The following is a 15,079-nucleotide window of genomic DNA, read 5'->3' on the forward strand; positions in this document are numbered from 1 at the left end:
GTGAATAGGTACCACTCCTTTACAAGCTAAGTGGGTACAAAATAAGCCTGCTTTAAAGCAGCCTTAATTGTTTTCTGAGATTATAAATGAAAATAAACTCACATCAGCTACCTTATAAATCAATCCTGAATTTAAATGAGTATTTCAAAATCATGTTTATCTCTTTTCAGACTTTGCCTTTGGATATCTCTTTGTTACACTTAGTAACACACATCAGGTTAGAATCTGGAAATACACTCCATTTAATTTTTTTTTTTTTGTTCTTTTACTTTAAACTACCACTTTATACTGGCAGGGTCATGGCAGGTCTACTTTCACTGGAAACACTGGACACAAGACAGGAATACCCTGGGCTGGGAGCCAATCCATTACAGGGCTCCGGCCATCCCCCCTGTTTAGACTACTAGCCAATAGCATTATTAAGATTGAAACCTGGAGCCCATCATAACACACAGCTCTAATACCTTTGCATAGAATACACTTATATTAATTTAAAAGTGTTTTGTACTTCCCTCTTAAATGTCACACTAACACATTTTGAATAATGATATACTTCGGCAGACATCCAATCAATTATGTGTCTAAAAAGCCTCAGTTAATAGGCATGATGTCTATTTTGGTTCTGTGTAGTAGGTTGTAATATGCATAATACTGTACAGATTGCTCTAACTTATAAGACATTTCTATTGAAGTTAAAAAGTCGCATACACTTCTAAGCAACAGGTATGTAATTAGAGGGGTTCCAATGATTTCTACAGCTGTTCTTTTAGTCTAACTAAATGTAGGGAGCACTTTTATTGTGAGTTTTCTAAGAATATGCTTGGTCAAAAATATGCATAAAGCAACTTAGATTAGTACCTTGTTTGCGTACAGTGGTCTATAACCAGAGTCAGTAAGAAAACACATTGTCACTTTATGCTGCTAAGCTGCTGGAAAACAAGTGTCACTGTTCACAGCCAAGCAAGTTTATATTACAGTTTGAATTAAACTGTACAAGACAGGAGCCCCTGTTCTGGAATCAGTACCTTAAAGCTTGATTGAAGTTTGCTGCTGATTACATAGACAAATAAAAAGCAAAAGTAGAAGCATCTTTGATGCATGGTAACCTCTACATCAATGTAATACTGGCTTGATTTTGGACAGTGTCTCATATGTTCTAGCAGCTTCTAATTCAGGAAAGATCTGTTTTTAATGCTTCCTAAATTACACCTGACCTTTTGAAACAGTTAAGGATATTTTACAATCTTGGTAAGAAATACTTGTCCTATTTATATGAGCACAGAAAAGTCACCAAGTACAGTTTATATTAATCACCAGCAGTGAATTGGGAGGCTATGCCATGAATTTAAATACATTTAAATAGAGATTGTAGGAATTTCTATACTTGGTTAGAGTTTTATACCCATGCAGCTCTCTACACTTGTCTATGCAAAAGATGCTCCATCTCCTTCTGTCTTCTTTAAATTTGAATTGAAAATACAATTTGCTTAGACTTTTGGCAAAGTCTGTCATGTATTGTATGGTTTATTGGCTGTTTTTGTTTATTGCTACCATCATATCATGAACAGTGTTTTATCTTATTAAATTATTTATGTAATATATTTATTTATTTTTATTTAAAAAGTTCAGTTCAGCACACCACATTGGCAAAGGGTCACTGTACAATTAGATTCAAATGTATTATTAATAATTTTCTACAAACAGCTTGATCCTCTGGGTCTGCAGTAGGTCCACCCAGAGACAATGGGCACAAAGCAGAAATACAGTGTCAACAGGGTGCCAATCTATCACAGGCTCACAAGCACTCATTTGCTTACGTACTTAGGGCCCTTGAAGCAGCCAGTCTATCTGCTAGCATGTTTTTAGGTGAGAGGTAACCAGAGTACCTGAAGCAAACCCACTCAGACATGGAAAGAATATGTTAGACACCTTACCAAAAGTGACTAAAAATGGACCCATGTTGCTGCATAGCACCATGAAGGATGGCAAACACTACATCTATTTGCTTATTTATTTACCATGAATAATCATTTTATTCTTTTACATTTACATTTTCAGCATTTAGCAGACGCCTTTATCCAAACCGACTTACAGTAGTGTGACAGAATACAGTCTGAGCAATTAAGGGTTAAGGGCCTTGCTCAAGGACCCAACAGCAGCAACCTGGCAGTTGTGGGGCTTGAACCAGTGACTTGCTGATTAATAGTCCAGTACCTTAACTGCTAGGCTACAATTGCCCCATTTTTGCTATGGGTCTACATCATGAGAATACACACTTTACATGGTACTAGTACATTGCAGGGCATCACCACTTATTCACTCATTCACACCTGTGGACAATTAAAGAAGCCACTCTACTAGCAGTTTTTTGCATGAAGCTTGAACCAATCACATTTAAAGTAAAGGCAAAGTTAAAAGCAGCAGAAAACTAACAGCCTGGACACATCCTCATGGCAAGTATATGTGTATAATTCCGTTACGGATGAAACATATGGCTATGCCCCTGAGCAAAGAGGGTTAATAGCCTTGCCCAGGGGCTCGACAGGGGCAGCTTAGCAGAGCTACCATTTCAACCCACAGCAATCAATAGTCCAGGGCCATAACTGCTAAGCCACAACTACCACTAAATTCCTAATGTTTTACTTCTTTCAGAGGGCTGAATGAGTACAATATTGATTTCTATTAAACGATAGCTAGGCTATTTGACGTTGAAATAAGGTGAGATTTATTCATGACAGCCGCAGAGAGCTACAGGGTTTCTGTTTTCTCTAACCAAAGGCCATGACCACGATATATTTTACAAGCAATGAGTGCGATTTACACTGGTCAGCACTGTGAGTACTATTGGATGAGCTTTCTGAGCGCATTATTATTTTTCCAGTGAAATAATTATTTTTGTTTTTGTAGTTACTTCAGTCATGTCTGTCCACACATGCCCAGGAACAACATGTTTTGGATAGCTCATATTGTATTGTTAACAAATACAGAAACTATTACTTTGAATAGATTAACATGATCTCCCTGACATAGTACTGACAGATGGTTTTGGGTGTTACTGCGAATACCTTGTCTGGGAGTGCCTGTAAGGCAGTTGATCTAGGTACATTAAGCCCTGCTTTTGTTAACAGGAATACCTTATTCCAGACAACAAAGCATCCGCTGGCCCACTGCCCCAGGTTCCCTGTCACTTCCTAACTGACCCAGTCTTTAACAATGCTCCTATTCAGTCTGTCAATAAAAACTTCAGTTCTTCCACTTTTGTTCAAGACAACTAAACCAACATGCAAAATTATGGATCTCAAGACCTAAAAATAATTAATAAATTAATTAAAGTAATTGCATATAGTCTGTCATCATCATTAGACATATTTAAAAAAATCAATTATATCCATGGCACAAAAATTACAGATTACCAACTCCTAACTGCAAACAATTATCTAAAATAAAGTTGTAGTGGTATGGCAATACAGACTGATGATAGAAATGTGTCTACTGGTAGAGGTTCAGCTTTTCAAACCATGTCCTTAATAAGTTTGCACAGTCACAGAAACAAGGCTTCCCAAATGGTTGCCTCAAAACTAAAAGCACATTCAGTCAGACCTAAAGTCTGATGCCACCACTAATAAAAATGCTTTACATTTATTTTGTTTATTATTCAAATTTAAACAAAAAAAATCATAAAACACAGCATAACAATTTAAGCAGACAGTTAAATGTTAAAAATTAAGTAATTTGTGTTTAGTATAGCCAGATTTATAATAGGAGGACAACAGCTGCAAATGTATTAAATTAAACAGTTTTTGATGAACAGATCAAAAACACAAGATCAAATTTGTCTGTGAATGTGCTTTAGATAAAAGACATGGTCCATTTCAAATACAAATGTGCTTATATGCTTCTTAGTATTGCCAAATACTATGATATTTTAAAATGTATGTATTTTGTAAAGATTCACAAACTTTTGACGTGTTACACTGTTTATATGATTTGTAATGAAAAAAAAACAGTGAACTAAAATTAAGACAAATATTTAATATAAACATTTTATTAGTGGTCTTAGACTTTTAGCATGTAAAATACAACTAACTCAATCATTAGAGGGGTGCTGCTATACCCTTGGCCATACAGTGTAACTATTTGCTTTTTGCCTGGCCACAAGAGCTTTTTAAGATCCATGTGATAAGTAACAGTTGTGGTGCAACAGACTCTGCAAGAAAGGGCATGAAAAAACTCAGCAGTTTTATGCAAATAAGTGTCTAAGCTGCAATATGTTCAGTCAGGTAAGAACTCCCTGACAAGTCAGGAAGACTTTTTTAGTCAATATAACCAAACCTAAACATAGTATAACAACAATACTATTGTACAGACACAGAGTGGTGGCATACAAAAAGAAGAAAAGTAAAGGGAAACATACTGCTACGATGACATTTATATGTAACCTATTTGAAGAAATGTTTAGCAGTTATACGAGGGATCTTCGTTGGAAACAGTGAGGGGGGGAGGAGTAGTAATTGGTCGTGTCTGAGAGACTGAGAGAGAGCTTATAGTCTGGATTTAGCTCCATCTGATTTCCACCTTTTTGGACCGCTGGAAGAAGATTTTCATGTGATGATACTGTGAAAGCAGCTGTGCATCAGTTGCTATGCACTCAACCAAAACCATTTTTGCTGATGGCATTAAAATGGTACGACACTGGGAAAATGCATCCTAAAGGAAGGTGACAATGTAGAAAAGTGGTGTCATTTGTTTTTGAAATTCTTAATAAATAAAGTTAAAAAAGTGCGGAAGCTTTTTGAAGATCCCTCGTATATAGTTTTATAAGATTCCTTGTATGACCGCTTTCAATTCTAAAAACCCTTTATTAGGTAATATTAAATGAGATCATTCTAGAAGTTATAAAAGTCTTGTTTCAGCTTGTCATTTTCCAAAGAAAAGACCTCCCTGAATCAGAGCTTCTGTTCATACTGTGCTTCTCATTTGTTCATATTTTACTGATCTTATGCAGACCTTCTTGTGTTGACACAGCTGGGAGCAGCCACTGGGACTTGTGAAAGGCATTCAGCTGATCTGCTTCCAAGTGGTGGCTATATCATACAAATAGGTTAAAACTGGAAAGGAGGAGGTAGTTTAGACTGAAAGAGTCGGGGCTTGTGATCGTCAAAGCCCAGATTTCCTGTTCCCTGTGTTGTGCTTGCTTCTTCAAAACAACTTTCAAAGGGAAGCGCATGAGCCAAAACCTCAACTGGCTTCTATGACCCCTGAAGTGTTTACATAACTGGTCTGAGCCATGTTCCTTTCAAGAAATACCCTGCTGGTTTAAAAACAAATCTATGGAAGTAAGTAAATTATAACTTACTGATGAGGTATTGCAACAATTGTTGGTATAATCACAGATTTAAAGTTAGTTTTGGGCTAGAAACTCTAAATGGTAGGAGTTAGGTGTTATATAAACCTTAAGCTCCAACTAAGAAGCATAATGTGGTAGATGTTCATTTATTACACCCTTGCCCGGGCTGTCTGCTCTCTTTTCACATGTCTACTCTGTTTTTATCATCCTACACCACTCCCTCCCCTGACACTCTGGAGACAAAGTTTACGTCCCCAAGCAGGCCACAGTGCCAAAGTTGTTTTTGTTTTATCATGTCAGAGACACAATTGCATGCGTCCTGTTTAGGTTTGTCTTATGTTGTAGACAGAACTCTGTCAATGGAATGGCTGGGTGTGTTTTTCTCCCTAAATGTTTGCTTCAAGTACTGGAATACATATCAGATATCCTGACCCAGAATGCCAGAATGACGATGTGAATATAAAAGCCAGGAAATTTACACTTAGGACAAGAATAAGAACAAGGTGTTCTGCGCAGAAGGTGAAGCAAACAGTCGGGTCATTAGGGCAGTCTAAAGTGCAGCTCTTTAGCAGTTTGATGTAATCAATTTGATCTCAAGCTGACTTTTATGCACGAAGGTAGCAGCACCAGCACGCTATCTGTGGACTGCTTTGTTTGTTACATTAACATTTACATTTGCAGCCTTTAGCGGACACTTTTATCCAAAGCGACTTACAATTATGACTGAATACAATTTGAGCAATTGAGGGTTAAGGGCCTTGCTCAGGGACCCAACTTTGGAAACTTGATTGTGGTGAGGCTTGACCCAGCAACCTTTTGATTTGTAGTACCTTAACCCTAACCCAATGTAAGATGTTTTTCCTCCTTCACATTTGTTTTTTCACTAAATCTATAAGGCCTTTTTATTATACAGTGGACCCTTGACTTACGAATTTAATTGGTTCCGAATGGCTGTTCTTAAGTCAAAATGTTCGTTAGTTAAACCTATTTTTCCCATAAGAAATAATGTAAACAGAATTAATCCGTGCCAGACCTCCCAAACCACCCCCTTACCTAACCTTTCTAATGTTTAAAATGGTCTTTTTTGTTATAAATACAAGTATATTTTCTCTTAAATCTTAAGTTATAGAATAGATACTCCTGTAATAAACAACAATACACAGTAGTAGTACTGTACTGTACATAAAACACAGCACATCACATTTCAGTACAGTACGTGTGCTTTACTATACACCATAATACCAGAAACTCTCATATTTCTCTATTATTTCCTTCTTTATTTCAATAGTGTTGTACTTTGTAGGTGTAATTGCACGAAAGAAATAATACTTTACTCGGCGATTTTCTTCTTCTCTCTTACTCAATGTCCCCTCTGTCTGATACACAGTGACATCTACTGGCAGGAGTAATTGTACAACAACGAATTGTAATAGATTTGTTCACTTTCTTAGCACTGCGCTTCCTCTGCAACTTCTTTAAGGCCATTTTAATATTGAATTTTACAAAATATAAAGAAAACACCGAAAAAACACTGTCCGCTGTCCGAATGTTCGCTCACTGTATATATACAGTATATAATGACAGAGAGACAGACGGTCGGAGTCAACTTGTTCGTGACGTCACGTGTTTTGCGAATTTCTGTTCGTAATCTGAAATTTGTTCGTACGTTAAGTTGAAAAAGATCATTCATAACCCAAAATGTTCCTATGGTAAACCGTTTGTAACCCAATCCACTGTACCTTAGACTTAAAGAATGAGGCTATTGGATTTTCCAGGAGAGTGTGTCCAAAGTATATTGATCCAAAGCGTTTTAGCTCAGCTGAATGGTAACCCACACTAACAGATAGGACCTATTAAGTCTGGGGAAAGCAGGACCAAAAGTTGACCTTACTTTCTTAAGTGTTTTCTTTTTTTTCTATGAATGTTTGACTAGAACAATTTTGGTGCACTAAACCATCCAGCTTATAGCAGCCCAACACCTTACTACAAGTGTTTTTTTTTTATTTTGTCCCCTGTCTATACAGTAAATTGCTGGGAGGGAGGGTGTTGTTTGTCTTTTTTAACATTAAGGGTTTTTTAATCCCGTTTGACTGCTGGAGCTCGCCAGGTACACTCAGTCAGCACAATCCTACCCACTGGTCTTACCTCTTCCTAAGCTGGTGGAACCTGTATCCATGCATGTTTTCTTCTTATGTGGTATCCTTGTATCAACGTTAATCCTGTTCCACATCTGAACATTACAAGTATTATCCACCTTAAGCTTTGCTGACACAGGTTTTATGTATCTCCACCCAGAGGTAATCCACAATGAGACAGCCAGATCACAGAGCAAAAAAACAATCCAGATTCTGTGCTATGGAGTGATGATTATTCTGTACACACCCTGTTAAATCTCTGCTGAATGCACTACGCAGGAATTAAGAATTTTAAATAAACTCATCAGCTTGTTTGGTTTTAGCAACAGGTCATAGAGTTCTTGCCAGCACAGGCCCATAATGCAGTTTTCCTGCCAAAAGTCCAGTTACTCCCTGTCCTAAACACTAATAACACAACACACCTCTTTTTGCGTATCAATAGCACAGTGTTCATCTTACAAAATGATGAAAAATAGATTCTGGAGAAAGATGCAATATTTCTGCTCCAGCATATGCAGCGTCAAATTTTATATTATGTAAGGAGGCTGTAGAGGACAAAAAACATCCATGATTAAAATGTTCTGGGTTGTGTTAGGAGCACTGAGCACAACTGCCTTTCCAGTTACACATGGACAAAAACACAGATATTTATTAACTGCTTGGTGGTAATAAAGACTACTGAGGCATGACAACTAAAATAAGCTGTGTGGCTTTATTGCAAGTCTGAAATGTCCTTATGGCCTTTCTGTATTCTCTTAAATGAAAATCAATAAAACTGATTATTAAGAAACAACTAAAACGTTCAAAGCCATCTATACATACAATAATAAATGTAACAGGGATTGATGGAATAAGTGGGATGAAGTAACCAGTGAGTTACGGTCTTAATACATTCGTTTACCAAGGACACATTGAATTTAACGGTGGAATTCCTGTCATTACAATATAAATTGCTCAGCTTTACTACACCATATAAAAGTGACTAAACTAGCTAGGTCAGAGACCTGATGTGTACATTCAGGCATGTGGCAGTCACTTAAGGATTAAGAGGTTTCTGATAAACAGTGCAGTACTTTTACTGCTGGACACCACAGCTTCTTATATTTGAAAAAAAAAATAGTATGTGACAGGGACTTTCCAAAAATCTGTAAGATTTACTGTGATTGACGTAGATTAACTCACATTTTATCATGTGTTATTCACGACGAAAATCTGATATATGACAAGTTAAAATACACGCGAAGGTATATAATGATATTTAAAGTCATTATTAACTATAAACCTTAACATTATTTAAAAACATCTGTACCTTTATTATATACTCAGTCATTAATTTTCACTAACTGTTTCCTCCTAGTCAGGTTCTCGGTGGGTCTGGTGCCACCAAGAGACACTGGGCACACCTAGGGGCAATTTAGAACAGAACATTCATCTCCTTTATGTTTTTGACAGGTGGGTGTAGACCAAACTATCCTATCTTATTAATATTATTATTATTGTGGTTTTGTTGTTGTTATATATTTAAAATAATTAATATTATTAACTAATAATTATTATTATTAAGAATAAGAAGAAAAAATATATATAATTATAATATCTATTATTGGTTATTAATTATTTTTAATGATTATTATTCTTCTTCTTGTTAAACAATTAGGCAACCATATAACCATTATCCATATAACCATATAACCATTATTATAAAGGTCTTAATGTTGTCTTTTTTAATAATTGAAATTAAAAATGTATAAAGCTCTCTCACATGGTGCTTTTTGCTGTTGTCTGTAATGTCATGAATAACAGGTATGATGCTTATTTTAAAAGATAGAACCCTACCAGAGACTTATGCCATAGCTGATGCACTGACAGCTATACACAGATAAAACCTGGCAACTTTGAAAGTGTGAATATAGTACGCCCTGGTACAAATAACTTTGCCTGTTAGCTGCTAAATTTATTTATTTATTTATTTATTCATTAAGTTTGTAGCTTAAGTTCTATAAGCTCTGTAAATGTCAGCTATAAAGTTAACGATGACAGTATAATAGTAACATACAAAACTGTAAGATATTATAGTTTACTGTGTGTTTGTCATTCAATAAGTTATTGTTAATAATTAACAGTTTTTTTTAGTTTGGGATGTAGCAGTTAAATTACAGCAGCTTTTACCAATAAGCATAGTATTTTTGGATACCTACCATTTGTTAGGGAAGTCTGCCATGTTTTCATTTGTCAGCATTTTTTGTTTGTTTTTAATGTGACTGGCAGGAAAAATTTAACCAATCCACTCTGAATATGTATTTTTATATATTTTTCAGGATTATGATACACCTGCTTTGTTTACAATTCGGTTATTAAAACAATTACATAAATATTCATCAGTTAACCTTTACATAACATTGCCTGCATTAAATGTATTAAAGCTTATCAAAATGACGAGGAATCCTGACTTGGTCATTTTAATTATTATCAGGTCTCTTACTTGGCTGCTAAAGCAGGTTGGTGTGCCAAGGTGCACAGTGGCGTCAACTCTCAGACACCAGGAAAACTGAGACCAAAATACTGCAGCTTTACGACTTAATAACTTGTCAACATTAATCAAGTTGAAGTGTCCTTTTGCACTGTGTGTTCTGAGAGTTTCACCTTTGTATTTGGCTGACATAACAGCACAGATATATGGAATTTAAAGATAAGGGTCTAATGCAGGTTCTCATTTTAATGTTTCTTCACAGGGCATTGCTTCAAATTCAGAGGCAGATGAAATACATTTATAGTTAGACCAGATGTGAGAAACAATAATGTATAATTATTTTGTTACTGTACTTAAAGAATCACCTTTAAATGATAAGCCTATTTCTGGATGATGTATGTTGATTACTAAAGTTGAAGTTTAAGGGCAACTTAATTTCAGTGCTGTTTATAGCCAACCTCTGATAATCTGGTGATGTGTTAAAACTACTTTAAAACATGTTATTACTCACTACTTAAAAACACCTGGATTATCAAGTATGCAATATCAAGTATCAACTAAAAGAAAGTCATTTTTATGAGACACATATTTTGTGAATGACTATTCATAGTCAGAAAGGAATTTGTGTACCTCTGTCACCCCTTATAAATTAATTTGATTTAATAAGGGGTCTGGTTCTGTAAAGAAAATGCAAACATGTTTAGCCTGAATTCCAGATGCCAATCCTAACAGGTAAGCAGTTGACAATTTAATTTGTTGCAACACGTTATTGGTGGGTGGCATGCCAGCCTACTTCATATAAGCTTTATCATTTTTTAACAATTATTAAAAATATATATTTATTTGATTTAAAAACAAGTACAGTGTATCACAAAAGTGAGTACACCCCTCACATTTCTGCAGATATTTAAGTATATCTTTTCATGGGACAACACTGACAAAATGACACTTTGACACAATGAAAAGTAGTCTGTGTGCTGCTTATATAACAGTGTAAATTTATTCTTCCCTCAAAATAACTCAATATACAGCCATTAATGTCTAAACCACCAGCAACAAAAGTGAGTACACCCCTTAGTGAAAGTTCCTGAAGTGTCAATATTTTGTGGGGCCACCATTATTTCCCAGAACTGCCTTAACTCTCCTGGGCATGGACTTTACCAGAGCTTCACAGGTTGCCACTAGAATGTTTTTCCACTCCTCCATGACGACATCACGGAGCTGGCGGATATTCGAGACTTTGCGCTCCTCCACCTTCCGCTTGAGGATGCCCCAAAGATGTTCTATTGGGTTTAGGTCTGGAGACATGCTTGGCCAGTCCATCACCTTTACCCTCAGCCTCTTCAATAAAGCAGTGGTCGTCTTAGAGGTGTGTTTGGGGTCATTATCATGCTGGAACACTGCCCTGCGACCCAGTTTCCGGAGGGAGGGGATCATGCTCTGCTTCAGTATTTCACAGTACATATTGGAGTTCATGTGTCCCTCAATGAAATGTAACTCCCCAACACCTGCTGCACTCATGCAGCCCCAGACCATGGCATTCCCACCACCATGCTTGACTGTAAGCATGACACACTTATCTTTGTACTCCTCACCTGATTGCCGCCACACATGCTTGAGACCATCTGAACCAAACAAATTAATCTTGGTCTCATCAGACCATAGGACATGGTTCCAGTAATCCATGTCCTTTGTTGACATGTCTTCAGCAAACTGTTTGCGGGCTTTCTTGTGTAGAGACTTCAGAAGAGGCTTCCTTCTGGGGTGACAGCCATGCAGACCAATTTGATGTAGTGTGCAGCGTATGGTCTGAGCACTGACAGGCTGACCCCCCACCTTTTCAATCTCTGCAGCAATGCTGACAGCACTCCTGCGCCTATCTTTCAAAGACAGCAGTTGGATGTGACGCTGAGCATGTGCACTCAGCTTCTTTGGACGACCAACGCGAGGTCTGTTCTGAGTGGACCCTGCTCTTTTAAAACGCTGGATGATCTTGGCCACTGTGCTGCAGCTCAGTTTCAGGGTGTTGGCAATCTTCTTGTAGCCTTGGCCATCTTCATGTAGCGCAACAATTCGTCTTTTAAGATCCTCAGAGAGTTCTTTGCCATGAGGTGCCATGTTGGGACTTTCAGTGACCAGTATGAGAGAGTGTGAGAGCTGTACTACTAAATTGAACACACCTGCTCCCTATGCACACCTGAGACCTAGTAACACTAACGAGTCACATGACATTTTGGAGGGAAAATGACAAGCGGTGCTCAATTTGGACATTTAGGGGTGTAGTCTCTTAGGGGTGTACTCACTTTTGTTGCCGGTGGTTTAGACATTAATGGCTGTATTAAGTTATTTTGAGGGAAGAATAAATTTACACTGTTATATAAGCTGCACACAGACTACTTTTCATTGTGTCAAAGTGTCATTTTGTCAGTGTTGTCCCATGAAAAGATATACTTAAATATCTGCAGAAATGTGAGGGGTGTACTCACTTTTGTGATACACTGTATATGACAAGGCATGAAAACACCATTAACAAGATGCTAGTGTATCTCAGGGCATCTTATATTCCCTTATGTATATGTATATATTTTTATAGTATTATTCATTTATTAATTTATTTATTTTTATGTTTTACCACTGCTTTATCCTGGTCAAGGTCACGGTGGGTTTGGTTGTCCTTTAATCACTGGGCACTGTTCAGTAGCACACATTGGATAGGACGCCAATCCATTGCAGGGCCTCACATAGTCCACCATGACAGTATTTAGAATCCTCACCTGCCGATAGCACCGCTGGGTATTCAAACCCTGGATCCCAACAATAGTGGGGCTAGCGCTATTCAACGCTTCGTCACCCGAGTGTCATGTAGTGTCATAACTTCAATTTCGTTGTACAAGTACAATGTGCAATAACATTAAAGCATTCATTCATATAGTATTAGTATTAATTTAAATAAGGTGTCTCTCTTTTTTTGTGTGAGTGAAATAACCTACATTAATAAAAGCTATTTAAGAAGCACAATGAGCTAGCACTGTGCATGGCCAATTATTCATGAAGTGTGTTTTGTTAATTCTATATAAGCAAAAGTATGTGAACACCTGACCACTTGATTGGCTCTTCTTTGCAACTTCAGCAACCTTTTCTAGGAAGGCTTTCCAAAAAATTAAGTGTGTCTGGGAATTTGTGTCACTGGAATTCTTCCAAACCATATTCATGTAATTATGGAGCTTTCTTTGTGCACAGCAGCACAATCATGCTGAAACAATAACAGTTGCCTCAATGTTGGATGAATGTAATTAGTTTAATATAATAAATTGTGTACACCTTTAGTTATGGGTGTGGCAGAAACAACAGAAACGGAAGTGACTACCAAGTGAGTGTATATATATAGTCAGTCGAAATCTGTTATATTGACACATTATTTTATATTATATATATTATATTTAATTCTCTGAGGAACCTTAACATTTTGGCATTTAATAAAAAAAATCATAAGAGGCACATTTAATAAGAATCTTGGGATTTAAATGATTTCTGAGAGTCTTCATTTTTAGGGAGTAAACAATTAAAACACCTTTTTTGCATAAAATAAAAAATTATAATTGGGGTTAAACATGTACGTACATACATCAAATTAAATTATTTATTTAATGCTATAAAACTCCTATAATTTTGTCATATGGACCCTTAATTCCTTGTGATCATAACTTCTCTGTTCACATATAAATAGGGGTAGTTTGGCTGCACCCATTACAAAGTGCTTGAAAGTCTTTCTTCCAAGGTCAGAAAGAAAATCAAAGCTGTCAACTTATGTTGTGAGAAGAATTGCTGGTCAGATGTCAGATCCAGGAACCACCAAAAAGTAAAATTATTGTACTGTTCACAGTTACAGTCAAGTGTTCTCTGTGCACAAGAAAAAAGCCAGTGTTCTAAAACTGGCACTTTAAAGCTTGATTGTAAGTAGTTGTTTATCGCAAGAGTAAATGAAAAAATAAGGGTTTCTTTCTTGCACACAAGCTTCTAATTCCATGCAAACTTTTGACCATAATGCATTAAAATATCAACACAAACACTAAACTATCCTTTATAGTTCATTTATATATGTGCGTGATAATTCTGTTGAGTTCTGTTCATGAGTCAGCTATAAAAATGCCAGTCAAAGTGTTGTGTAAAGGATTTCCCACCCTAGGCCATGTGCACACAGGTAAGAAGAGTGAGAGTGTGTATTGTATAAAAGTGTGTTGGGCATACCTGTGGAAGAAGAGCAGGATTGACAGCATAGTCTGGTCAATGTTGCGGTTGCAAATGCCCTCATTAAGCAGGTAGCATGGGTCTCGAACCACCGACTCCAGCGAGTCCTGTCTCATGATATTGTTCAGCTTGTCTGTGTTGAGGTTCTGGAAGGCCAGCTGGTCCCGAAGCTGTCGGAAGTGGTTGATTGAAGTCGGGCTGCCCAGGCTGGGGTGTCCAGATTCTGACTCGCAGCCATTGGCCAGGTCTAAGCAACAGCTGCAGCAGTCCAGGCCGATAGGAGAGCGGCACTCCTCGCTCGACATTGAGCCAACGTACAGGTAGATCTTCCCTTCACATGAACACTTCCCAAAGTAAACTGTGATGAACCTACCTCGCCTGCTTGCAGTGGAGTCCAAAGTGCCCCCCGGTAAAGGCTGAGTATCGGCTTATATTATTCACGCTGAGTGTGATAGTGTAGTGCATGCAATAAAGAGTGTTTAAGTGAGTGTGCCACACTGGTTTTGTGTGTAGGGGGAGGTGATATGACACACAACAGTTCAGCAGGAACACATTCGAAAGCAAAACCAGAAGCTGTCTAAGCTTTCCTTACCCCTCCTCCCTGCCCTGTACTTTTTCCTGCCCCTGAGTGTGAGTACAGCCAAGAATAGGAGGGCTAGACAGAAGAGAGATACTGAAAAAAAATAGAGGGAGGACGATAGAGAGAGGGTGGGGAAACCCCTATGATTGGTAAGACCTTGTGCTCAGGACACCCACAAGGTCCACCCCTTTCCTCTTTACACACTCACACATCACAATTAGGAGGGAGGAACTCAAACGCAAGCATGCTCGTTCACATGTGCTGTGGATGGCTGAATAGAACAGCGACCAAGAGGGCGG

General features: G+C 37.4%; 1 protein-coding gene across 1 annotated transcript in view; it reads right to left on the bottom strand.

Annotated features, from left to right (window-relative positions):
- The window catches only part of tsc22d3 (TSC22 domain family, member 3), a 48,812-nt gene extending 34,134 nt beyond the window's left edge, over positions 1-14,678 (bottom strand). Inside the window, exon 1 of the mRNA XM_063000635.1 lies at positions 14,201-14,678. Coding sequence (XP_062856705.1) covers positions 14,201-14,505 — 305 coding nt within the window. The 5' untranslated portion in view covers positions 14,506-14,678. The remainder of the gene's footprint in view (positions 1-14,200) is intronic.
- Positions 14,679-15,079: the final 401 nt, after the last annotated feature.

The sequence above is a fragment of the Trichomycterus rosablanca genome, chromosome 8, assembly GCF_030014385.1.
Source record: "Trichomycterus rosablanca isolate fTriRos1 chromosome 8, fTriRos1.hap1, whole genome shotgun sequence".
Taxonomy (NCBI): domain Eukaryota; kingdom Metazoa; phylum Chordata; class Actinopteri; order Siluriformes; family Trichomycteridae; genus Trichomycterus; species Trichomycterus rosablanca.